Genomic DNA, 27666 nt, shown 5'->3' with positions numbered 1-27666 from the left:
CAGGGGACGTAAACATTACTTGCTCAAGAGTACTGGCTGATCTTTGGTATTCAATGTGATAATGTTTCCTACAAATTCATACAAGTAATCTGCATATGCAATGGGAGCTCTAAACTAGAATGTAAACTGCTGCCAAAAACATGGGGAGGGGAAATGTACATTGTCTTTCTCTGCTATTCAGCACTTTGGATAAAGGCAGCCAAGGTTCGTTTGAAGCATCTCTTCACTATGCATACCTGTTTATGGACTTCCATAAGGAGGGCCCCTGGGGGCTAAGAGAGACAGCCTGAAAGACTCTATCATTCCTTTCCAAAATATGTTTCTGAAGTAAGACTTCTTTTAAAGTACTGCAGCACTTTTGAGCAAGCAAAGCACTATGAAGTAATGATTTATCATTATTTTAAAGGTTCTCCAATAAAAAATATAGGCCACATCCAACGTTTGCCAAGGAAACTGTTAAGTTTTTTTCTTAGGTAATTACCTGCTAAAGCCTTACCTCACCACGAGGAGTCACCCAGTTAACGGTGACCATGAAAGAATATCTAGACTCCTTAATTTGAGGGATGAGGTATAGGACTCAGAATGGGACAGGTCTTCTCCCCCTTTTACAAATGCCAGCCCAGGACATTTATATCACACCTTTCCTCCAAAGGTGATGCACATAGGGGATACCCCGTTTTATACTCACAAGAACCCTGGCTTATATGCCAGGCTGTGTGCTAGGAAGAGAGCAAAAGTCTGGCTCAAAGTCACCCAGTGAACTCCATGAACAAAGAGGGAGTTGAAACTGGGAACGTCCCCAGTCCAAATCAAACACTCCGCCACTGAACTGTTCTGCTGGCTTTCCATAGGCAGCCGACATTTGCATGCAAAAAGCCAACGATGAAGAAACTCTGTAAAAAACCCACCACCAGTCAGCAATATTAGTTCAGAAAGCTGCTTACTATTACAGGTTGAGTATCCCCTAGCCGGAAATCCGAAATCCGAAAAGATGCGAAATCCAAAACTTCTTGACATGACGCCACCTGACCTCATGTGACGGGTCGCAGTCAAAACGCAGGTGCACAAAAGACAGTTTATTCAGTGTCCCCCAGAGAAAAAAGCCCCCTTCAACGGAGATGCACCTTTTCTGTGCTTATGCTCTCTGCTCTGTGGTGGGTGGCTGAGATAGTGACACATTTGCTTTCTGATGGTTCAATGTACACGAACTTTGTTCCATACACAAAATTACTAAAGATATTGTATAAATTTACCTTCAAGCTATGCGTATGAGGCGTATATAAAACATAAATGAATTTCGTGTTTAGACTTGGGTACCATCCCCAAGATATCTCATTATATATATGCAAATATGCCAAAATCCAAAATGATCTGAAATCCGAAACACTTCTGGGTCCCAAGCATTTCTGATAAGTGTTACGCAACCTGTACTACCATTTATAAAGCTGCAAACGGACACCCCAGTGCAACACAAAATCCAAAAGCAACCCCTTAAAAGTTTGAAATCCCTAGTCAACAGACAAGACAGAGGATTAAAGACAGCCTGGTAGGTGAGGGGATCATGACGGTGGTGTATGTAGACCTAAGCAAGAATGGTTGGACCCAAGAATCTGTTCTTGAAATGAAGGAAGTAGGTGACTAAGTATTAACAAACCATATCTATTTTGGGTGTGTTTCTGAATAAGGATTTCTGCGCAACCCCTCCCCCCCAAAAAACAACAACAACCAGGGATTAAATAAGGGTTTACAAAAACTATTATGGAAAACACATTCTTCATTTTTTGCAACAACAAAAAAAAAAGATAAGAATTTATTTGGTTCCAGGGAAAGTAATCCAGACTGATTCCAAGAAAAAGTCTTGGCATGGAGACTCCTCTAGCACATCCGCACTGTCTCATGGTCTCACTATCATGTTGAAATAAAGATTGGCGTTGTACCTCTATTCGCATTGTCTATTGTTAGCTCACTGCCAAAGAGTCAGTGCAAGGTACCAAAGATGATAATGTTAAAGGGCAAGCCAAGGAGGCTCTTACTCAACCTTCCCAGACATTCTCAGCCACGAGGGATGGCCAAGAAGGGAAAGAGCTCATCCACCAACTTTTCCAAGAAATGTATCAGTTTCCCCCAGGGCCTCTTTTCCAGCATCAAGAAAGGTTATGTTGCCATTTTGTTCTTGTTCGCCAATTTAAGCTCCCAATGCCACAACGCCCAGGGAGGTTTTGCCTCTTCCTTCCACTGATCTAGACATGAGCGGCGGAGGCTAATCTGGTGAACTGGGTTGGTTTCCCCACTCCTACACACAGCTGGGTGACCTTGGGCCAGTCACAGTTCTTCAAGAACTCTCTCAGCCACACCTACCTCACAGGGTGTCTGTTGTGGGGAGGGGAAGGGAAGGTGATTGCAAGCCGGTTTTATTCTTCCTTAAGTGGTAGAGACAGTCGGCATATAAAAACCAACTTCTTCTTCCAGTTCCTCCATGGCACACAGGGCAAAATGAACAGATAAAACAGATAAAAGGAAATATTTATTCACACAACGCAGTTAAATTGTGGAACTCCCTGTCCCCAGGATGTGGTGATGGCTGCCTGCTTGGAAGGCTTTCAGAGTGGAGTGGGCATGCTCATGGAGGAGAGGGCTATCCATGCCTACTAGTCAAAATGAATACTAGTCATGATGCATACCCATTATCTCCAGGATCAGAGGAGCAAGCCTATTATATTAGGTGCTGTGGAACACAGGCAGGACGGTGCTGCTGCAGTCATCTTGTTTGGGGGCTTCCCAGAGGCACCTGTTTGGCCACTGTGTGAACAGGACTTGATGGATCTTGGTCTGATCCAGCATGGCCTTTCTTATGTTCTTATGAACCAGTCTGGTTTGCTGCCCCTTTCTCCTAGAAACAGGAGAGGTAGCATTCTCAATATGGTTTCTGGGAAACAGCAAAATCTCTTCCTAGACCATATTCCTTCACCTGTGTTTTCCTCCATTAATAGTGTCCCTTGCCCCCAAGATCATTCACCTTGGAAAAACCACTGAACAAGCCAACAAGTTGACCTGCCATTAGCGACTCTGCCCTATCCCAAATGCAGCCATATGATGTGCCAGTTCTATTCATCAGTCACCAGCAATCCGGGGTGGAGGTAATTAAATTTAATCTGTGACAGCTAAGTAGTTAGTTTTACCTACAGAGCAACACTGTTTTTTAGTCTCGTTATAATTTAGCTGGGCAAACTTTCACAGAGAAAAAAGGGGAAATGTTTTTGATGGCTTATTCAAAAGGAAAAACAGCCATTTATCAGAGGTTATGTAAAAAAAATCTCATACTTGTGTTGGAAACTCTAGCTTGGCAGAACACATTTCATTAGAGCTAGTTCCTTCAAAATGTTCGGTGAAAAAATAATGATGTTTGTTATAATCCTGTTAACAGCTTGGCCTACATTAAAAGAAACAAATGTCATCGTCAGAGACTTTCCTACATCCTTAACCCAGGCCTTTACGACTAAAAAATATATTTTAAAGGGTAAGTAAAAGAAAACTTCCCTTAAACTTCTGATCCAAAACAGCAAATTAGGACAAAATATCCTTGCTTGCTATTGTCGTTGTGAATTTTCTATCAGAACAGTCTTAACACTGACTGTTGTCACCACATTGATCCTGGAGAATAGAGTGATACGGTGCCCATTCCCCATGACAGCATTCCATGGGGCACATGGAACATTCCTCAGCATAGTTTTACAGACCCCTGTTGTACTTTGGTCACATTATGAGAAGGCAAGAGTCACTGGAAAAGATAATCACGCTAGGAAAAGTTGAAGGCAGCAGGAAAAGAGGAACACCCAACAAGAGATGGATTGTCTCTATAAAGGAAACCACAGCCCTCAGATAGCAAGACATGGGCAAGGCTGTTAAAGATAGGACACTTTGGAAGACATTGATTCACAGGGTCGCCATGAGTCGGAAGCGACTTGATGGCACTTAACACACACATCATGTCTTACCTTTTTTCTAAGCTGAACAGCCCTAAGCGTGTTAACTGATCCTCATAGGGCAGATCCTTTAGCCCCTTGATCATTTTGGTTGGCACCTTTTCAAGCTCTTTGTGTGTGTTAAGTGCCATGAATTCACTTCTGACTGATGATGAATTAATGACCTTCCCTATGAATTAATGACCTCCAAAATGTCCTGTCATTAGCAGCCTGGCTCAGGTCTTGCAAACTCAGGTCTGTGGCTTCCTTGACTGAGGCAATCCATCTCATGTTGGGTCCTCCCCACTCCTCCACATCTGGTGAACTGGATTTGTTTCCCCGCTCCTCCACATGAAGCAAGCTGGGTGACCTTGGGCTAGTCACACTCTCTCAGCCCCACCTACCTCACAGGGTGTCTGTTGTGGGGAGGGGAAGCAAAGGTCATTGTAAGCAGGTTTGATTCTCCCTTAAGTGGTAGAGAAAGTCGGCATATACAAAGTAAGTAAATGAATATTACAGAAGACTTTAAATAAATGCATTACAAGTGGTAGAAAATGTTGGACAAATGTACCATAGTACCAGGAAACAGTAGCAGCATAAAACATACAGAGTCTTGACAGCACAGGAACATTTTATAGGGTACTAGCAAATAGCTACTATTATAGTATATAAACGGTATGTCCCTGGCTGCCACAGAGGGAAGAACCCCAGGACCACTCAACCTTAGTGGTTAAGAATGGTGGTTTGGAGCGGTGGACTCTGATCTGGAAAAACAGGTTTGATTCCCCTCTCCTACACATGAGCAGTGGAGGCTAATCTGGTGAACCGGTTCTCCAGATTAGCGTCCACTGCTCTTAACCATTACGCCACGCTGACTACACCACGTTCTAAACCACTACACCACGCTGGAGGGCATAGAGGCTGAGGCCTTCCCCTGATGTTGCCTCCTGGCACCTTCCCCTGATGTTGCCTCCTGGCCTCTGCAGGTGGAGGTTCCCTTTAGTCACCATAACTAGTAGCCACTGACGGACCTCTCCCCCTTGAATTTGTCTATGCCTGTGGCCATCACTACATCCTCCGGGAGCAAATTCTACACTTTAATCACTCATCAAATAAAGAAGTATTTCCGTCTGGCCGTCCTGAATCTACTTACCCCATCAGCTTCATAGGATGCCCTTGAGTTCTAGTATTTGGAGAGAGGGAGGAAAAAGTACCGCGGGGTGTAGTGGCTAGGAACAGTGGACTCTAATCTGACGAACTGGGTTCTGTTCCCCACTCTTCTACGTGAAGCCAGCTACGTAACTTGAGCTAGTTGCAGCTCTCTTAGAGCTCTCTCAGTCCCACCTACCTCATAGGGTGTCTGTTGTGGGGAGGGGAAGGGAAGGAGATTGTAAGCCGGTTTGATTCTCCTATAAAAAGGTAGACAAAGTCGGCATATAAAAACCAACTCTGAGTGGGAGGGCATCTTGGCCATATTTTGGTCACTAGGTGTGGGGGGGAGGTAGTTGTGAATTTCCTGCATTGTGCAGGGGGTTGCACTTGATGACCCTGGTGGTCCCTTCCAACTCTATGATTCTATGATTCTTCTCTTCTTTCTGTCCACCCTCTCTACCATGTGCATAATTTTATGAATCATAGAACCATAGAGTTGGAAGGGATCACCAGTGTCATCTAGTCCAACACCCTGCACAATGCAGGAAATTCATAACTGCTTCCCCCACACACACACACACCCAGTGACCCCTACTCCATGCCCAGAAGATGGCCAAGATGCTCTCCCGCTCATGATTTGCCTAAGGTCATAGAATCAGCCTCTGCTTAAAAACCTCCAGGGAAAGAGACCTTACCACCTCCCGAGGAAGCCTGTTCCACTGAGGCACCGCTCGAACTGTTAGAAAATTGGTTCTTGTAGGTTATCCGGGCTGTGTAACCGTGGTCTTGGAATTTTCTTTCCTGACGTTTCGCCAGCAACTGTGGCAGGCATCTTCAGAGTAGTAACACTGAAGGACAGTGTCTCTCAGTGTCAAGGGTGTAGGAAGAGTGACTCTTCCTACACCCTTGACACTGAGAGACACTGTCCTTCAGTGTTACTACTCTGAAGATGCCTGCCACAGTTGCTGGCGAAACGTCAGGAAAGAAAATTCCAAGACCACGGTTACACAGCCCAGATAACCTACAAGAACCAATGAACTCTGACCGTGAAAGCCTTCGACAATGTTAGAAAATTCTTCCTAATATCTAGATGGAAACTCTTTTGATTTAATTTCAACTCTAACAAGCTTCCCCTCAGTCGTCTCAAGTCCTATGAGGAAAGGTTGAAGGAGCTGGGTATGTCTGGCCTGAAGAGAAGACTGAGAGGTGATATGATAACCATCTTCAAGTACTTGAAGGGCTGTCATATAGAGGAGGGTGCTGAGTTGTTTTCTGTTGCCCCAGAACGTTGGACCAGAACCAACAGGTTGAAATTAAATCAAAAGAGTTTCCGTCTAGACATTAGGAAGCATTTTCTAACACTCAGAGCAGTTCCTCAGTGGAACAGGCTTCCTCGGGAGGTGGCGAGCTCTCCTTCCCTGGAGGTTTTTAAGCAGAGGCTAGATGGCCATCTGTCAGTAATGTTGATTCTATGACCTTAAGCAGATAATGAAAGGGAGGGCATCTTGGCCAACTTCTGGGCATGGAGTAGGGGGTCACTGGGGGTTTGTGGGGGAGGTAGTTGTGAATTTCCTGCATTGTGCAGGGGGTTGATGACCCTGGTGGTCCCTTCCAACTCTATGATTCTATGAAAACAGAAAAGTCCCACACTCATCAGCCTTTCCTCACAGGGAAGGTGTTCCAGCCCCTCAGTCCTCTTGGCCCCCTTCTGCTCCATGCTGGGGTGCTATCCACCATTATGAGGCCAGCTGCATGTCCTATTTTTTGAAGGGAGAAGTGTGCAGAGTTTTCTGCCTTCAGACCTTTCCTGGTAACCAAGCTGTGTTCAACTACACATGCACCAAATTTGTTTTCTGTCTCTGGCGGAAACCCCTTAAGCCCCCGTCATCCAGGATCTTCTTTCGATGACCCACTACAGACTAAAATAAAATGGAAGAAATCCCTGTTAATTAGAACAAGTGATTATGGCCAGGGATCTCTAGAAAGCCAGGCTAGAAAAAAACTGAAATGATTTATTCATTGTTTCAGGGGGAAATGGCCCGCTCCGTACGGCGTCAGTTCTGCAAGTCAAGATGCTCAGTGACACACATGTTCCTAAATTAAATAAAAGCCAGGGAAGGACTGTGGGTGGCTGCCTCTCTCCTACGAGTCGCATACAGCCCGCCTACTTCAAAGAACAAAAGGCATGCTCTTTTACTGCCTCCACGAGGAAAATCAGACACACTGTCACGGAGGGACTGTAAATGATTTCCTGGCAAGTTAAAATACTGCTCGGCAAAGTACTTCACTGAATTGTGAAAGAAAAAGAAGATTCCATAAGATCAGATTAACTACGTACCCAAGCAGGCGTTGCCCAGCCGTTATGGGGTGGGGGGAGGAACAGCCCCAGGGTCGTCTCTCAAATTTCTTGAGTCCCATTTCACAACATGTTCTACCATTTGCTCCTCCCTGCTACCAACCCAGCACGATGTATCTGTTCCAGAAATGAGCAGATGGCGATCACTGCAGAAATGGTTGAGACCTTTTTGGTATCTGAGTCCCTCAGGAACCCACACTTACAGTTTAAAAATCTAGATGCTAAACAGAAAAGCGTACTTTGATTTCGGATCAGGCAATTATCATTGAAACATATTCACGACCGCCCCCTTAGTGGGAAAGAGAGACAGTCCCAAGAAAAGGAGGAGGAGGAGGAAGAGGAGGAGGAAGAGGAAGAGGAAGAAGAGGAGTTGGTTTTTATATGCCGACTTTCTCTACCACTTAAGGCAGAATCAAACCAGCTTACAATCACCTTCCCTTCCCCTCCCCACAACAGACACCCTGTGAGGTAGGTGGGGCTGAGAGAACTGTGACTGGCTTAAGGTCACCCAGTTGGCTTCATGAGGAGAAATGGGGCAACAAATCCAGTTCACCAGATTAGCCTCTGCTGCTCATGTGGAGAAGTGGGGAATCAAACCCGGTTCTCCAGATCAGAGTCTACAGCTCCAAACTACCGCTCTTAACCACTACACCACGCTGGCTCTCTAAGACGGAATTCTGTAGGAAGGAAGTCTGTGTGCTGTTTAAGCACCCATTCAAGGAGACAGAGGCGTATTCAACAGCACATCTACTGCAAAAACTGCAGGGAATTCGTTATCTGCCTCGTAACGATTCAGGGGTCAATGATTTGCCAGTGAAACCCAAATACGTGAGATCTTCAGTTATTACAAATAATATTTACTTTGCTGATACACTCATGACACATCATTGATTCCAGCCTCGTTGCGTTCCACAGGCTTGAAACAAAAAAACAAGAATCAAAAGCGTCAGTGTGTTTAGGATTAAAGTATTGCACACAGTGGGGTTCTTTAAGAGGGAGGAAGTGCGATCAATCTGCTTTAACTGCTTTTGTCGCAGGAGAGTCAGAGACGCAGTGGGGTGGGAGAGGGGGGAGAAAGGAAATAAATCGCATATGAAAGCCTTCCTACCACACACAGCACTGTGGTCAGGAATTGTCAGCATTCCCAACACAGGCAGAATTGATTCATGATGAAAGCAGATACCCAAAGAGGCATACCACGAGGAGATTCCTATCACAACAAAGGAGAAGGCCCAGCTATGTGCTTAAAGTCTACAAACGAAAAAAAAGAGAGACTCTTTTGGGCAACGTGTCATTCTGTGGTGCGGAAACCAGCCACTGAGGCACTCTTGTGCCACCATGAGAGGGAGGGGATGTGGCTCAGTGGTAGAGCGTCTGGCTGGTATGCAGAAGGTCCCAGGTTCAATCCCCAGCATCTCCAGTTAAAGGGAGTAGGCAGGTAGGTGATGTGAAAGACCTCAGCCTGAGACCCAGGAGAGCCGCTGCCGGTCTGAGCAGACAATACTGACTTCGATGGAACAAGTGTCTGATTCAGTATAAGCCAGCTTCATATACATGGGGAGGGGCCATGGGCCAGTGGTAGAGCATCTGCTTGGCATGCAGAAGGTCCCAGGTTCGATCCCCAGCATCTCCAGTTAAATGGACTAGGCAGGTAGGTGATGTGAATGACCTCTGCCTGAGACCCTGGAGAGCCGCTGCCGGTCTGAGTAGACAATACTGACATTGATGGACCAAGGGTCTGATTCAGTATAAGGCAGCTTCATTTGTGTTCATATGTTCAGCACAATGAAAATGCTAGATTTGGATGCAGTGGTACCTTAGAGATCAACAGGATTTTCAGGGTACTGGCTTTAGAGCAGGGGAGTCAAACATCCGGGGGCTGGATCCAGCCCCTTGAGAGCTCTTATCTGGCTTGCGAGCCAACTGAGGCAGCCACCACCACCCCACTCTCGATCTGGGCTGGCAAGCCTGCTGTGGACTTGCCAGCTGAGGCAGCCACCTCTCCCAGTCCCAATCTGGGTTTGCGGGCTTGCCAACCAAGGCAGCCAAACCCCCACCCCCCAGTCCTGATCTGTGCTGGAGAGCCCACTGTGGCAGCCACTCCCCCACTCTTGATCTGGGTCGCCAGCCAAAGCAGCCACCACCACACCCCCGCTCCCGATCTGAACTGGCAAGGCATGGTCTGGCCAGGCCAAGTGGCATTTATGTCTTATCCAGCCCTCGTAACTAATGAGTTCGACACCCCTGCTTTAGAGAGTCAAATCTCCTGGGAGGTTTGACTCTCGAAAGCTCATACCCTGAAAATCTTGTTGGTCTCTGTGCTACTGGACTCGAATTTAGCTGTTCTGCAGCAAACCAACTAGGCAACCCTCTGAAAAAAAAATGAAAACAGTTGCCAGCACTCACAACAGCAAATTCTTGTTATCTACAAAATGATCCAGGATGTCTCCTGAAGGGTCTTTATTGTTGGAAGTATGATAGCTACAGGGAGAAAGTGCTTAAGGCAATCGAGAGTTTCAGTCAAGTTTGGCAGCACAGTGGGAGAGTACATGGTACACAGGGATGCAAAAAACATCAGATCTGGCGGGAAATGGGGGGGTCACTCCACTGAAATTCGTGTGATTCAGACACTTCAGCCCCAACAGGTTGAAACAGACTGGGGAGAGATTACTTGAGATAAAGAACTCTACATCAAGAACGCTACTTTTCCTGCTGATTTCGTACAGAGGTCAAAAGCAGTTCACCCAATCTGTCAGAGAGAATGAGGGTTTAGAAGAATTTATGTGAGAACTGAAGTGGGAAATTTTAATGCAATAGAACACACACGTGCTCACATACAGCGCAGGCGCCCATGTGGCCTCCAGATTTCCCTCCCGCGGAATCACTGGCAAGGGTTTCCTCAAATTTCATTAAAGCCCACATCACAAGCCCTTCCAGCCGGTACAGCGGAAGCCCTGCCCTTCTTACATCATTCACGTACCTGACGGAGGGAGCTGTGACTCTCAAAAGCTTATACCCCCAAAATCTTGATGGTCTCTAAGGTGCTACTGGACTTGAATCTAGTTGTTCTGCCATTCATAACTCTTTCCTTGCAGAAAAATATGCAAACTGCCAATGGGGCAAATCGTCGCCTAGAATTTCCTGTTGACACAGCAGTAAGGGGCAATGGTACCATAAAGACTCACTTGCTACTCCCGAAGCAATTCCATATAGAAGTCCTCCTCCGTCAGACTCTGGTTGAAAGATGTGAGCACCCGGTGGAGGGCTTCTCTCTTGTCTGATAAAGTTATACAGCAATGTTTTCACAAGTCTGCTGGTGTACGGGAGACTGGAAACGAAAGAGAACGAGACTTAGTCCTGTTTGTGACAATACTACAACCAAATATAGCATTTCTAATTCACGCCGTGCTTTTCTGTTGGACGGGTAACAGTTGCTTACACCTAGCTTTACTGAGATTTTTTAAAAAGGCAACAGGTCAGCCAAAGGTACACATGTAGACCAAGCCCTACGAGAAAAGGCTTAGGGAGTTGGAAATGTTTTGTATGGAGAAGAGGAGATTGAGGGAGGACATGATTGCTCTCTTTAAGTATCTGAACAGGGCTGTCACTTAGAGGAGGGCAGGGAGCTGTTTCTGTAGGCAGCAGAGGATAGGACTCGCAATAGTGGGTTTAAATTGTGGGAAGAAAGGTACCCGCTGAATATTAGGAAAAAAATTTTTACAGTAAGAGTTGTTAGACAGTGGAATCAGCTACCTAGGGAGGTGGTGAGCTCCCCCTCACTGGCAGTCTTTAAGCATAGGCTGGACAAGCACTTGTTGGGGATGCTCTAGGCTGATCCTGCATTGAGCCGGTGGTTGGCCTAGATGTCCTCTAGGACCCCTTCCAACTCTATGATTCTATTTGAGTTCTTAACACCAACATTTCAAACAAAGCGACTGATACCCAGTGCATTGAGCAAATGCAGTTGGAAAAATCCAAAGTCCCTTATTTACAACAAATAAATAACCGCTGCTCATGTGTTAAATATTCCTAAATGCTCTGGCTAGCCTAAGCACAGAGATATGTAAATTTGATATTCTACGTTTCCTGGTCTGAATAATTATCTAAATTCAGAATCAGCCTTGATTAGTATGGAGCAAGGAAAATGAGTCTCGGAATGAACTTCCCCGGATCTTCATGAACGCTTACAATTTCTGTAATTAGTTTCAGGCGGGGAGACGTATTGCTCCGCAGTAGAAGAGCAAGACTCGGGTCCAGTAAAGATCAACAAGATTTTCTAGGGTATAATCTTTCAAGCTGAAAATAAAAAATGTCTGATGTTCAAGCTGGATTCAGAAAAGGAAGAGGCACTAGAAATCATATTGCAAAAATACGTTGGTTACTGGAGCATACAAGGGAATTTCAGAAGAAAATGAGCTTGTTTCATAGATTACAGCAAAGGTTTTGACTGTGTAGATCACGAAAAGCTATGGCTGGTTTTAAAGGAAATGGGTGTGCCACTACATCTGATCGTTTTGATGCGCAACCTGTACTCTGGACAAGAGGCCACAGTTAGAACAGAATATGGAGAAACAGAATGGTTTCCAATTGGCAAAGGTGTTAGACCTTTTATGTATTTTATCTCCCTGTCTCTTCAATCTGTATGCAGAATATATCATTATGAAAGCTGGATTAGATTTAGATGAAGGTGGAGTGAAAATTGGAGGGAGGAGCATTAACAATTTGAGATATGCCAATGATACTACATTACTAGCAGAAAAATTTGGTCACATTATGAGAAGACAAGAGTCACTGGAAAAGACAGTCATGCTAGGAAAAGTGGAGGGCAGTAGGAAAAGAGGAAGACCCAACCAGAGATGGATTGACTCTGTAAAGGAAGCCACAGCCCTCAGTTTGCAAGATCTGAGCAAGGCTGTCAAAGATAGGACATTTTGGAGGACTTTCATTCATAGGGTCGCCATGAGTCGGAAATCACTTGACGGCACTTAACACACACACAAGCTTTCAAGAGTCAAAGCTCCCTTCATCCTATTTGTACCAGATGAAGGGAGCGTTGACTATTGAAAGCTTATACCCTAGAAAATCTTGCTGGTTTTCGAGGTGCTACTGGACTCAGATATCTATAATTGTAAGGCATTGATCAGTCCATGCCACAAGGGGTAAGCGTTTACCCTTCGTCCCTGATCCTGAAGACATTTTTAAAGGTTGGGACTGGAGCAATCTGAGAGATCTTTTGGCAAAACAGTGCGTTTCTACTCTGTTGTAGACCTCTTTGTTTCTATCTTTTTTGTTCTGACAACTTCAAGTGCAATGATGATGGGAATTTGTCTCTTAGCTCCTTGGTCCCTTTGGAATCGCACTCCTATAATCCTGACTTCAGGAGAATTACTCAACTTTAAGGCTGACAATGAAGAAATTGAAATGGTTCAAGACTTTCTATTCCTTGGCTCCATCATCAACCAAAAGGGAGACTGTAGCCAAGAAATCAGAAGGAGACTGAGACTGGGAAGGGCAGCCATGAAGGAGCTAGAAAAGATTCTTAAGTGTGAGGGTGTGTCACTGGAAACCAAGATCAGGTTAATTCATAATTTTTCCTATTACTATGTATACATATTACTATGTATGGGTGTGAAAGCTGGACAATGAAGAAAGCTGAGAGGAAAAAAGTAGATTCCTTTAAAATGTGGTTTTGGATGAGAGTGTTGTGGATACCCTGGACACCCAAAAATAATAATAATAATCAGTGGGTGATAGATCAAATCAAGCCTGAAGTGACCCTAGAAGCTAAAATGACTAAACTGAGGCTATCGTATTTTGGTCACATTATGAGAAGAATCACTAGAAAAGACAGTCACGCTAGGAAAAGTTAAAAGCAGCAGGAAAAGAGGAACACCCAACAAGAGATGGATAGATTCAATAAAGGAAGCCACAGCCCTCAGTTTGCAAGACCTGAGCAAGGCTGTTAAGGATAGGACGTTTTGGAATACATTGATTCACAGGTTCGCCATGAGTCGGAAGTGACTTCACAGCACTTAACACACACTCATAATCTGGACAACTAAAACACATATACAACTTGTCCCTTTAGATCAAAGAAAGTTTGTTTTTAGTCTGATATGTACACCTGTTCTTCCTCAATTGTACTCTAAACTTCCACTAGATTTGACTCTTCTGCAGCTACCCGTGAACTTAAACGCTGTGCTGTGTTTTACGCTACAGGTAAGCAGATATTTGGATTTGATAGGAAAAACTGTCATCGTTCCAAATGTTTAGAGGGCAAAAAGAACAGAAAAAAAATTAAACACTCATTTGGAGTCATGGGAAGTGATTACTATCTTTTTTGTGTGTGTGATTTTTTTTTAAATTGAACAAAGCTAGGCTGCTGTCCAAAAATTCTGCTTTGGCTTCAGGCAACCCCTTAACGAATGTTTAAGGATGCAACCATAAAGACTATCAAAGACATTATCAAAACAAGCCCTCACACTCCAAGAATCTGGAAACTTTGATACTCCAGGTTCAGAGATGGGTGAACTGCATAATGAAGGAGGTTTACATGCCAAAAGGCCCCAAAAAGACCTACATACACAGGCAATGATCCACTCCAAGTCTTGTTTCCTCCCACCAACAAACCCTGTGCTCTAAAAACACACCAGCCTAACAACGTAAGAAAAGCCATGCTGGATCAGACTAAGGCCCATCAGGTCCAGCAGTCTGTTCACACAGTGGCCAACCAGGTCCCTCTAGGAAGCCACAAACAGGACGACTGCAGCAGCATTATCCTGCCTGTGTTCCACAGCCCCTAATATCACAGGCATGCTCCTCTGATACTGGAAAGAATAGGTGTGCATCATGACTAGTATCCATTTTGACTAGTAGCCATGAATACATAAGAACATAAGAAAGGCCCTACTGGATCAGACCAAGGCCCATCAAGTCCAGCAGTCTGTTCACACAGTGGCTAACCAGGTGCCTCTAGGAAGTCACAACAAGATGACTGCAGCAGCACCATCCTGCCTGTGTTCCACCGCACCCAAAATAATAGGCATGCTCCTCTGATACTAAAGAGAATATGCAGCATGACTAGTATCCATTTTAACTAATAGCCATGAATACCCCTTTCCTCCATGAATATGTCCACTCCCCTCTTAAAGTCTTCCAAGTTGGCAGCCATCACCACATCCTGGGGCAGGGAGTTCCACAATTTAACTATGCATTGTGTGAAAATACTTCCTTTTATCTGTTTTGAATCTGTCACCCTCCAGCTTCAACAGATGACCTCGCGTTCTAGTATTATGGGAGAGGGAGAAAAACCTCTCCCTGTCCACTCTCTCCAAACCATACATAATTTTATAGATCTCTATCATGTCACCCTTAGCCGCCTTCTTTCCAAGCTAAACAGCCCTAAGCGTCTTAACCGCTCCCCATAGGACAGTTGCTCTAGTCCCCTAATCATTTTGGTTGCTCTTTTCTGCACCTTCTCAAGCTCTGTAATATCCTTTTTTAGGTGCGGTGACCAGAACTATACACAGTATTCCAAGTGTGGTCTCACCATAGATTTGTACAAGGGCAGTATGATATCAGCAGTTTTATTCTCTATTCCTCGTCTAATTATGGCCAGCATGGAATTTGCCTTTTTTATAGCAGCCGCACACTGGGTTGACATCTTCTTTGAGCTATCCACTACCACCCTAAGATCCCTTTCTTGGCCTGACGCTGCCAGCACAGATTTCATCAGTGTATATGTGAAGTTGGGATTTTTGCCCCAATATGCTACACTTGCTCACATTGAGTCTCATTTGCCATTTTAATGCCCATTCTTCCTGTATGTAGAGATCCTTCTGGAGCTTTTCACAGTCCGATTTTGTTTTAACCACCCTAAATAATTTGGTGTCATCTGCAAACTTGGCTACTTCACTGTTTAACCCCAACTCCAGGTCATTGATGAACAGGTTGAAAAGCACCGGACCCAACACAGATCCCTGAGGGACCCCACTGCTCACATCCCGCCATTGTGAGAACTGACCATTGATTCCTACTCTCTGCTTCCTATTTTTCAGCCAGCTCTCAATCCATAAGAGAACTTTTCCTCTTACCCCATGACTATGAAGTTTGCTTAGCAGTCTTTGATGGGGGACTTTGTCAAAAGCTTTTTGAAAATCCAAATATACAATGTCCACAGGCTCATTCCTGTCCACATGCTTATTGACGCTTTCAAAAACTCTAATAGGTTAGTGAGACAGGACCTACCTTTGCAGAAGCCATGTTGGGATTTGCTCAACAGACCCTGCCCTTCTATATGCTTGACAATTCTATCTTTAATAATGCTTTCCATCAATTTACCTGGAACAGATGTTAAACTAACTAGCCTGTAATTTCGTGGGTCCCCCTTGGAACCTTTTTTATAAATGGGTGTTACATTGGCCATTCTCCAGTCCTCTGGTACAGAGGCTGATCGAAGGGACATATTACATAGCTTCGTTAGAAGTTCAGCAATTTCCCATTTGAGTTCTTGAAGAACTCTAGGATGAATACCGTCTGGTCCCTGTGACTTGTTAGTTTGTAGTTTGTCTAGACTTTCTAGGACTTCCTGCCTTGTTACCACTATTTGTCTCAGTTCCTCATTCTCCCCTCTCCAAAATTTCTGTTCAGGAGAAGGAATCTGCCCTGTATCTTCAACAGTGAAGACAGATGAGAAGAATTCATTTAGTTTTTCAGCAATCGCTTTATCCTCCCTTAGAGTTCCTTTACTCTCATTGTCATACAATGGTCCAACCGCTTCCCTAGCTGGTTTCCTATTCCTAATATACTTAAATAATTTCTTATTGTTTGTTTTGATGTGTTTAGCAATATGCCCCTCAAAATCTTTTTTTGCATCTCTAATTATCTGCTTTAATTTCCTTTGTGCAAGTTTGTGTTTGCTTCTGTTTGCCTCGTTTGGACAAACCTTCCAGTCTCTGAAGGAAGACTTTTTTTCTCTGCTTCCTTCACCTTACCCGTTAGCCATGGTGGTGACCTCTTGGACTTATTACTACCTTTCCTGACCTGAGGTATACAAGCTAGCTGAGCCTCTAGTAATGTGGACTTGAGTAACCCCCAAGTCTTTTCCAGAGATTTAACCCTCCTAACTGTTCCTTTCAACTTCCTCTACCATTTTTCTCATTTTAGAGAAGTTCCCTCTTTTAAAGTCAAAGGTAATTGTGTGAGATTTCCCAGTCACTTTCCCACTTACATATAAATTAAATTTGATGCCATTGTGATCACTATTGCCAACTGGCTCAACTATATCCACATCCCGCACCAAGTCACTGGCAGCACCGCAGAGTATTAAATCCAGGATCGCCTCCCCTCTGGTTGGGTCTATGACCAACTGTTCGAGGGCACAGTCATTTAGGATGTCTAAAATTTTTATCTCTTTGGCTTGACTGGAGCATACATTTATCCAATCGATATGAAGGAAGTTAAAGTCTCCCATTATTACTACTTCATTACCTTTACATGCTTCCCTAATTTCATTCCCAGTCTCAAGATCACCCTGAGCCATTTGGTCAGGGGGCCGATAGAACGTCCCCAGTACTAAATCACCTTTGGGTCCCGGAATCGTCACCCATAAGGATTCTGTGGAAGAGTCAGCCCTTTTTATGGTCTCTAGCTTATTAGACACTATGCCTTCCTTGATATACATAGCAATACCCCCTCCAATATGCCCTTCCCTATCATTTCTATACAGTTTGTAACCAGGGATGACCGTATCACACTGGTTCTCTACCCTCCACCAGGTTTCTGTAATGGTCACTATATCAATGTTTTCTCTTAAAACCATGCACTCTCCCATTTTTGCTTGGAGGCTTCTAGCATTAGCATAGAAACATCTCCACACTGTTTCTCTCCACCCGTCTCCTCCATGAACATGTCCACTCGCCTCTTATAGCCTTCCATGTTGGCAGCCATCACCACATCCTGGGGCATGGAGTTCCACAATTTAAATATGCATTATGTGAAATACTTCCTTTTATCTGTTTTGAATCTCACCCTCCAGCTTCAGCAGATGACCCTGCGTTCTAGTATTATGAGAGAGGGAGAAAAGCTTCTCCCTGTCCACTATCTCCATACAATACATAATTGTATAGACCTCTATCATGTCTCCCCTTAACCGCTTTCTTTCCAAGCTAAACAGTCCTAAGAGTCTTAACCGCTCCCCATAGGGCAGTTGCTCTAGTCCCCTGATCATTTTGGTTGCTCCTTTCTACACCTTCTCAAGCTCTGCAATATCCTTTTTTAGGTGTGGTGACCAGAACTGTACACAGTATTCCCTTTCATCTAAAAAAAGTCAAGGTTACTAGATCTGAAAATATAGGCCAGGTTCCAGAAAACCACAATGTGTTATATGTACCCAGGAAGGCCTTCTTTACCCTCAAAAGCAGTGTCATATGACCACGCAAGTTGATATATTTGAAATGAGTGAGATTCTGAAGAAGTTGCCAGCATGGTAGAGCTTGGAGGTTGCTTGTCTCGAAGAACCTTTCTGGATCTCACCCTGGTGCTGACGTTTGCTTCCTGGAAAGCACGCAGCAGCTGAGGCTGTCCTCGTATTCCTGTGCGGCAGCTCTGTTTCCCCAGCAAGGACTATCATTAGTAATCCCCTTGGGCTAAGACACGTTCCCCAACAGCCCAGACTTGGGCTTTTTCAGTGGCTACCCCCCACCTCCGGAACAGCCCCCCACAAGAGGTCAGGGGGGGCTCCGACCTGTCTGGCGTTCAAGTGAGGCTGTTACGGTGGGATTATTTTGAACAGCTTTGGGGGCAGCCTGGGCAAAAGGGAAATACCCTGTGACTGGGGGGAGGTGTTTTTAGATTAGGTTTTTGTGTTTTGCGTCTGTTGATAAAGCAAACATGAAAACAAACTGGGATGCAGTAGAAGAGCTAGATTCAAGTCCAGTAGGACCTTAGAGACCAACCGGATTTTCAGAGTGTATGCTTTCGAGAGTCAAAGCTACCTTGGAGGAGGAGGAGGAAGAAGACGAATATGCCGACTTTCTCTACCACGTAAGGAAGACTCAAACTGGCTTACAACCACCTTCCCTTCCCCACAACAGACACCCTGTGAGGTAGGTGAGGCTGAGAGAATGTGACAAGCCCAAGGTCACCCAGCTGGCTTCATGTGGAGGAGTGGGGAATCAAACCCGGTTCTCCAGATAAGAGCCCACTGCTCCAAATCACCGCTCTTAACCACTACACCACGCTGGCTTTGACTCTCAGTACCTTATAACCCAAAATTCTTGTTGGTCTCTAAGATGCTACTGTACTCGAATCTAGCTATTAAAACAAATTGTTTATTTATTTATATTCCTGTAACCCAAATTGGGTGCTGAGATCCTTAGGAGAAAGATGGGCATATAAATATTTTAAATAAACACCTGTATTTAAAGACTTTCCTAAAAACAGCTGGTTTACCACAATTCTAATTTAATTTGCTAAAGTATTTATGTCCCGCCGTTCATTATGGCAGCTTGAAGATCTGCAATGCAAGTGAATATCATTTGCTTAGTTCCCCTCGGTCGCATCCAGTGGTCTAAGTGTTCCAAGAGAGCGTGAGCTAATGAGCCAACACCCGATTCCATGCCTAGTTAAACAGTTTGCAACATGCCTAATTCCAGCTTCTATACAGAACAGCAGTGTTAAAATAAAACTATATATTCACTTACGGCTTCTATCACAACCTCAATAATACTGATCCTGCACATGTGTTTGCTGGTTAGTGGGAGGGGAAAAAGCAGAGAGAACTTGATTAAGATACATTAAGAGGTATCTCCTGCTGAGCTTCTGCGAACTCCCTTGCATGACTGTGGTCCTTAGTTTGAAAGTATGGTTTACATTTGACAACATCATACTGATCTAAGCTTCAGAATCTCTCTCAGCTCCCCCTCCCATCTCCATTCCCTCCACGTACCCAGGATGTATTTATTCAGAGAAAGGAAATATCCATCAGATTCCATGCTCCCTTGACACATTGACCACACAGGAGTATTTTTCTAGCGTACAGTGTTATGTGACTATAATCAATCTCTTCTCGGGGTTTTAGTGGTGAAGAGGAGATCTGTTAGACATAAATCAAAGCCAGCCATAAAACGCCTTTATAAAGCACTGCTGTGGAGTGGTAAGGAATACACGGCTCTGTCTGAACCATGGGAGATTGAGGTGCAGTAAATCCATGCTCACCCACCAAGGTCACCCTCTCACAGCCAAACATTCCCTGAGGGCGATGCTTTGCAAAAATTTTGAACTCAACCCCCCCGCTCAATGAAAGAGAAGGAGAAGAAGAGTTGGTTTTTATATGCTTACTTTCTCTACCACTTAAGGGAGACTCAAACCGGCTTACAATCACCTTCCCCTCCCCACAACCTACACCCTGTGAGGTAGGTGGGGCTGAGAGAGCTTGAAGAGATGTGACTAGCCCAAGGTCACCCTGCTGGCTTCATGTGTAGGAGTGGGGAAACAAATCCAGTTCACCAGATTAGCCTCCACCGCTCATGTGGAGGAGTGGGGAATCAAACCCAGTTCTCCAGATTAGAGTCTACCGCTCCAGACCACTGCTGTTAACCACTACGCCATGCTGGCTCCATTGAGAGGGAATCTAGGGTGGAATGCAATTAGCTGCAGCAGAGAAGAAAAATCCAAAACGTCCCAGGGCATCCATGGAAGCATTTGGATGAGCCGTTGTGGAGAGAGAAAGAGAAGGCAATTGTAAGCCCCTTTGAAACTCCTTACAGTAGAGAAAAGCAGGGTATAAAAACCAACTCCTTTTCTTCTTGTTGTAATGAAATTACATTTAAAATATTCACCAAATTTGATGAAGCCTTCAAATTCACCAGGAATCTATATTCAGCGTGAGTGTGTGTATATGTGCAAATGTTCTCAATATTTGGCAGCAACATCTATTTCTGCTGCCTCAGTACTCCACCCTTAAACGGGCCGAGTATTTTCTCATTCATTGTTCACCAGTGAGATGCTTTGGTACCACCGGGGTGGGTGTGGGTGGGGAAAATAGTTAAACTACAGCATTTCCTATGCTGAGAGGGAAAATGCAGGAACGGGATAAAAGTCCAATAATGAAAATAATCTATGTAGGAAACGACATCGTATTTTGACGTACCATCGGCCATGCATGAGATACTTATGAACGATGCTCTCCCGCAGAATTTCCTTGTGGAAAAGCTGGCAGGATAGGAAAACCACAAGGGTCGTCACGGCTTCTAGAGAAATGCTGTATGTTATGTCTCTGCAAGGGGGGGAAAAACACAGAAGAATTAATCAGTACCAACCTAGGTATTTAGTAGCTGAATTTTTCCATTATACTCAAAGGACTGGGATGAATGTGTTTGCATTGTGGCTGGAGCAAGAAAGCCGCTGAGAGTAAGAAAAACCCGAGGACTCCATCCACAATAAGTCACAGACGCTCTCTCATGATTTATTTTCAAACAGGCAATGCATGGGAATAAACTTATTCAGTATACTTCCACTCCTGTACTTCACCCTCTCTCGGCCCCATCCACCTCACTGGGTGTCTGTTGTGGGGAGGGGAAGGGAAGGCGACTGTAAGCCGGTTTGATACTTCCTTAAGTGGTAGAGAAAGTCGGCATATAAAAACCAACTCTTCTTTTTCTTCTTCCTATGCCCACTTTTGATTTATCTTGTGCTCCAAAAACCAACTCCCTCCTTTTATGTCATGAGTGCAAAAGGAAAGCTCTTTTAGAAGAAGATGAGGAAGAGGAAGAGGAAGAGGAAGAAGAAGACGACGAAGAGGAAGAGGAAGAAGACGAAGAAGAAGACAAAGAAGACGAAGATGACGAAGAAGAAGACGACAACGAAGAAGAAGAAGAGTTGGTTTTTATACGCTGACTTTCACTACCACTTAAGGGAGACTCAAACTGGCTTACAATCACCTTCCCTTCCCCTCCCCACAACAGACACCCTGTGAGCTAGGTTGGGCTGAGAGAGCTCTAAGAGAGCTGTGACTAGCCCAAGGTCACCCAGCTGGCTTCGTGTGTAGGAGTGGGGAAACAAATCCAGTTCACCAGATTAGCCTCCGCCGCTCATGTGGAGGAGTGGGGAATCAAACCTGGTTCTCCAGATCCGAGTCCACTGCTCCAAACCACCGCTCTTAACCACTACACCCCGCTAGCTCTCCTTTTACAAGGTAAGCTTGTCTTTATTCAATTGGTTCATTAGAAATAAGAGCCTCGTGGCGCAGATTGGTAAGCTGCAGTACTGCAGTTCAAGCTCTGCTCACGACCTGAGTTCGATCCCAACGGAAGTTGGTTTCAGGTAGCCGGCTCAAGGGTGACTCAGCCTTCCATCCTTCCGAGGTCGGTAAAATGAGTACCCAGCTTGCTGGGGGTAAAGGGAAGATGACTGGGGAAGGCACTGGCAAACCACCCCGTAAACAAAGTCTGCCTTGGAAACGTCAGGATGTGACGTCACCCCATGGGTCAGGAATGACCTGGCGCTTTCACAGGGGACCTTTACCTTTTTTATCATTAGAAATTCAAGGTCTGATGATTGTTACTGCCAATTATAAACTTCCTGCAATCAGTTAAACATTTTACAAAATAATACTTCCTTTGGCAAAGTGGGACTCCTGCCAAAAACTGTCAATTTCCTCCCTCTCCTATGTAATACGTAGGAATGTTTTCCCAGTGCTGTGACATCATAACATGGGCTAGGACTGGTAGGGGCAGTGCTTGGACCGATAACCTCTGTTTTTTTCTTCCTGTTTTCTGTTTCCTCTTCTAGTTGCAGCTTATAGAAGACCTGCCTTTGCAAGACACAACCAAGGTCATGCCCTACTCTATCCAACTCAGGTTCAAGAATAAAACGCTACACCAACAACAAAGGGGGGAAAACTTAACCCTAAACAACATAATTAAGTACCCAAAAGGTCAAGAAAAAAATAAATAAACATCCAAGACCAATGGTTATACAATCTAAAGATTATGTCAGTACAAAATATGAATATTTTTATTTCAAGATAAAATCTAATACCACATATAACACATATAAGGCCCTGCAAGAGCCTACCAAATTGACATACTCATATAATACAAAAAGATATAAAATCACACAATTACTCAGACAATATGTGTTTCGGCCCAACATAAGTACATATGAGACCATGTTCTTGTGTGTATTAGAACTGCCAGTTAACTATGGTTCAAGCTTGGGTAAGAAGAAGAAGAAGAGTTGGTTTTTATGTGCTGACTTTCTGTACCTTTTAAGGAGAATCAAAGTAGCTTACAATCGCCTTCCCTTCTTCACCCCACAACACCCTGTGAGGCATGTGGGGCTGAGAGAGTGTGACTAGCCCAAGGTCACCCAGCTGGCTTCATGTGCAGGAGTGGAGAAACAAATCCAGTTCACCAGATTAGCCTCCGCTGCTCATGTGGAGGAGTGGGGAATCAAACCCGGTTCTCCAGATCAGAGTCCGCTGCTCCAAACCACCGCTCTTAACCACTACACCCCACTGGCTCGATAGGAGCTTTGACTTTTGAAAGCTCATACCCTGGAAATCTCGATCATCTCTGAAGGTGCTGTTGGACCCTACTCTGGCTGTCCTATTGCAGACCAAAACGGCGACCCTCTGAAAGTGAGAACAAAGAGGATTTTTTGCGGCTTCTTATTCTTCAACTTCAACCCAGAAAACATATTCCATGGGAAGCGTTAAGTGTTAAAAGGCCACTCATTTAGAAAGGCTGCCAGAACCGGCCGATGCACAAATGTAGGTTCCAAACAATACAGGAACAGAGTTTGATTGCCACACATCCTGAGGGTCTACGAGAAAGGGTGAAATAAAAGTCGGCAGACGGGATTGGTCAGCTTAGAGAAAAGCAAGCTGAGTATCTGGTTATCCATCTCAGGGCGCAAAGACAAGAGCTGAATGCAAACATATTCCCCCCCCCCCATTGGCTCAGATCCCAAAATTAACACCCACTAATGGCAAACATGCATGCAAAGAGAGCACTAGTTATGGCTGTCGAGAAATGTTTGGGAAACATCCTAATTACCCTTTAAAAAGAAACAGTAATTGAAAGCAAAAGACCACGAATGACCTCTTCTGTCGTGGTTCTCTTAACAGAAAGGAAATATTACCAGTTAATTCTCCCACCTCCATAAAAAGGAAGGGAGTATGTTCAGAGGCTACAAGGGAGAATTAAGATACCATGTTTATGAATCATTCTGAGGCTGGGGGGCAAACCTCAGACTTTCAGTTCTTCTAGTTCCTATCCCTGCATACATTTATCCTATAAAAATAATTTACTATCTATAAACGAATGAGGTGAATCAGGATTTTGTAAGTGAGTCTAAACGGAGAGTTTCTCCTCTAAGTGTATAGGGAACTGTGAACTGAGTCATGCTTCCACCCCAGGACCAGCCATTCCACAAAGCAAACAATTCCCCCGCAATGCACTCTCCTGACTCTTTTGACTAAATGGTTTTATGCCAACAAATTGTAGCACTGTGGTGTATTGGTTAAGAGCGGTGGACTCTAATCTGGAGAACCGGGTTTGACGATGATGATGATGATGAAGATGATGAAGGAGGAGGAGGAGGAGGAGTGGGCTTTTATATGCCAACTTTCTCTACCACTTAAGGGAGAATCAAACAGGCTTACAATCACCTTCCCTTCCCCTCCCCACAACAGACACCCTCAGGGGCACCCTGATGAAGTTAACGGGCAATTTGTTCAGGATGGACAAAAGGAAATACTTCTTTAATCAACAAGTAATTCAATGGTAGAATTCACTGCCAATAGATGTTGTGATGGCCATGAGCATAGATGGCTTTAGGAAAAGATTACACAGACGCATGGAGGAGAGGTCTACTAGTAACTACTAGCCATGTTGACTGAAGGGAGCCTCCACATATAGAGGCAGCAAATCTCTGTAACCCAATGCTAGGAAGCAACTGCAGTGGAGGGCCTTGGGATCTCTGCCCTGTCTGTTGGCCCTCCGGGGCAACTGTTTGGCTGCTGTGTGAAACAGGAAGCTGGACAAGATGGACCGGTGGTCCAAATGAGCAGGGCATCTCTTATGTTCTTATGATGAAGCACCCCAGTCCCTTCCACCCCAGTCCCTTCCAACAAGGCTCCCCTTCCACCTATTGCACATTCTAAAGTTCGAACAATCTAACTCTGTAGTGGTGTAGTGGTTAGAGTGTTGGACTAGGATCTAGGAGGCCTAGGTTTGAATCCCCACTCTCCCATGGAAGCTCACTGGATGACTTTGGGCTAGCCACACTCTCTCAGCCCCAACTACCTCGCAGGGCTGTTTTGAGATTAAAACAGAGGAGAGGAGAATGATGTAAGCCGCCCTGGGTCCCCATTGGAGAGAAAGGCAGGATATAAATGAAGCAAATAAATAAACAATCTAACAATTAACCAGAACATATAAGGAAGATGTGCATCCACAAATCACAGGATCTAAGTGCAATTTCAAGCCACTTGAGCTTCAGGCATTATTCTCTAATGCCACATCTCAGTCCTTGAACTGGTGACGTAACGAAAAAGGAAATATACAGGGTATTAAAGAGCAGCCACAGATATCCTCCACTTTTGTTTTAAAGCTGAGCTTCCAGCCCAAGTCTGAGCTCTAGCACTTTCTTTAAGGCAGTGTAGCACACTGGTTGGAGTATCACACTAGGGCCTGGGAGACTTGGGTTCAAATGAACATACTGCCATTAAACTCGCCGGGTGTACCCTGCGTCGGTAACACACTCTCAACCTAGTAAGCCTCGCCAGATAAAACGGAGATGGGAAAATCCCGTGCACGTCTTTGAGCCCCTTAAAGGAAGGAAGGGAGCCAGCATGGTGTAGTGGTAGAGCGGTGGTTTGGAGCAGTGGACTCTAATCTGGAGAACCGGGTTTGATTCCCCACTCCCCCACATGAGTGGCGGAGGCTAATCTGGTGAACTGGGTTTGTTTCTCCACTTCTCCACATGAAGCCAGCTGGGTAACCTTGGGCTAGTCACATCTCTCTCAGCCTCACCTACCTCACAGGGTGTCTGTTGTGGGGAGGGGAAGGAAGGTAATTGTAAGCCGGTTTGAGTCTTCCTTAAGTGGTAGAGAAAGTTGGCATATAAAAACCAACTCTTCTTCTTCTGGGTTAAAAGTGTGCTGGATAGAGAGACCACCACTTATGAAGAGAAGGGGCTTTCAAATGCTGAACAGCCATTCCCCACCCTTAAAATATCACCATCCGTAATTCTGGCTGGAAAGGAGAAAGGGCAGATTTAAATAAACCTCCATGCGCACAGATTGCAAGAACAGATAACAACCAGGCAAATAAAACCTCTGTGTTCTCTGTCATATTAAAGACCTCCATGCCCAGCTTAAATCATCGGTGCTGCTTTAGTAGCCTTAAAACTATTTTAGGACTCCCGCTGTTGTTGTTGTTGTTTTAAGACTCCATATCTGTTTTGTAAGCATTTATATAATGTTTAACTACATGTAATTGTATATACTCTTATTGTATGCTGTCTCAAGCACCCTATTTTGGGGAAGACTTGGCAGGATATAAATGCCAAAGATAAAATGACTGATCTGCAACCCAAACGGGTGAAACCAGTGATGGAAAACCCCCAGGTTTACAGGCCAAATCATACCAGCTTGCAGAAAATGACTTTTATGCCCCATTCCACCAAGCTGTGCCGCACTATGAGCACAGAACAGCTGATTCCCAGGGCAGGTCAAAAATTGTTTCTCAGGAGCCTCTTGATGCCAAGGGCATTTTGCATATCAGTGGGGCTGCTGCTCAAGAAATCTCGATTTAACACTTGGCTTAGATGCACGGAACTACTTTCCAGCATGATGTAGTGGTTAAGAGCCAGCGTAGTGTAGTGGTTAAGAGCGGTGGTTTGCAGTGGTGGAATCTGATCTGGAGAACCAGGTTTGATTCCCCACTCCTCCACATGAGCAGCGGAGGCTAATCTGGTGAACCGGGTTGGTTTCCCCACTGCCACACATGAAGCCAGCTGGGTGACCTTGGGCTAGTCACAGCTCTCTCAGCCCCACCTACCTCAAAGGGGAGGGGAAGGTGATTGTAAGCTGGTTTGATTCTGCCTTAAGTGGTAAAGAAAGTCGGCATATAAAAACCAACTCTTCTTCTTCTTCTTTCAAGATACTCTGGATCCTGACAAACCACAGATTTTTTTTAAATAGGGTTGTGCTGCAATTGCAGAATGTGCTTTCAAAAGGAGTGTCAGGCTACCACTAAACGCCATACCAGCCCCAAGCTGGCTTCCAACGAAGAGAATGATTTATGAATGTGTCCATATATTACTCTGTCCTTTCACCTCTCAGTATTTCCTCTAATCTGCCCCACACAGAAGTATGACTGTTCCAGGAAGTGCCAACAATACCTCTGCATAATCAGAAGGACTTCTCCTAAATCATGCCACACATTCATTGGACAGCCAACGGCCCAAGAATTAATGTAATGACGGCAGGACTATGTTTCATGACAGCGAGGTTTCCAAAGAAAACAGCCGTATCTTTAGCAGGGTACTAAACGGCTGTCCAATTCCTCAGCAAAAGGGAAAGAAGCAAAGTAAAAAAAAAAAAAAAGGCTCCCAAAGCCAGCCACACACACACACACACACACACACACACAGAGAGAGAGAGAGAGAGAGAGAGAGAGAGAGAGAGAGAGAGAGAGAGAGAGAGAGAGAGAAACACAAGAAAATAAGTTTCCCTCTTCAAGCCCAGACACTACAAACACAAATAAGGGGGCTATTAAATACATGCACAGTATCATTAATGCTGTATCATTAAAGATCCTCCCTTCACACAGAAGACACACACAATTCAAAGCAGGTTTACTCCAAAGCAAGACTCACAAAAATACATGCTAGAATAAACATAATGCACTAGACCTCTGCTTTGTTTAGCTATAATAAAATAACATGGCAAACTCCAAAGTAAGGGTTTGTGACTTCAACGGGACTTGCTCCCAGGTAAATATGGCTAGGACTTCAGCCTTAAATTATAAAATGGACTAGAGAAACATATGCACTGCTGCGCTGCTTTTTCAAAAGAAAACCAGGAAGGGGGAAAAATGTAAACTTTCTCAACACCACAGCATGATGTGGTTCCGAAATGGGGAGAAGCAGAGCTGAGTGCTAGAAGGATCCTGGCTGAATGTGCTA

General features: G+C 44.7%; 1 protein-coding gene across 2 annotated transcripts in view; it reads right to left on the bottom strand.

The window, feature by feature from the left end:
• The window catches only part of DYM (dymeclin), a 227244-nt gene that overhangs the window by 158204 nt on the left and 41374 nt on the right, over window positions 1–27666 (bottom strand). For both annotated transcript variants that reach the window (XM_056847950.1, XM_056847951.1), the window contains exons 6-7: window positions 20621–20746; window positions 10656–10798 (exon numbers count right to left, since the gene is read on the bottom strand). In XM_056847950.1, coding sequence (XP_056703928.1) covers window positions 10656–10798; window positions 20621–20746 — 269 coding nt within the window. The remainder of the gene's footprint in view (window positions 1–10655; window positions 10799–20620; window positions 20747–27666) is intronic.

This window comes from Euleptes europaea, chromosome 4 (assembly GCF_029931775.1).
Source record: "Euleptes europaea isolate rEulEur1 chromosome 4, rEulEur1.hap1, whole genome shotgun sequence".
NCBI lineage: Eukaryota > Metazoa > Chordata > Lepidosauria > Squamata > Sphaerodactylidae > Euleptes > Euleptes europaea.
Note: the sequence above shows the minus strand (reverse complement) of the source record. Positions and strands in the feature narration are given on the sequence as shown.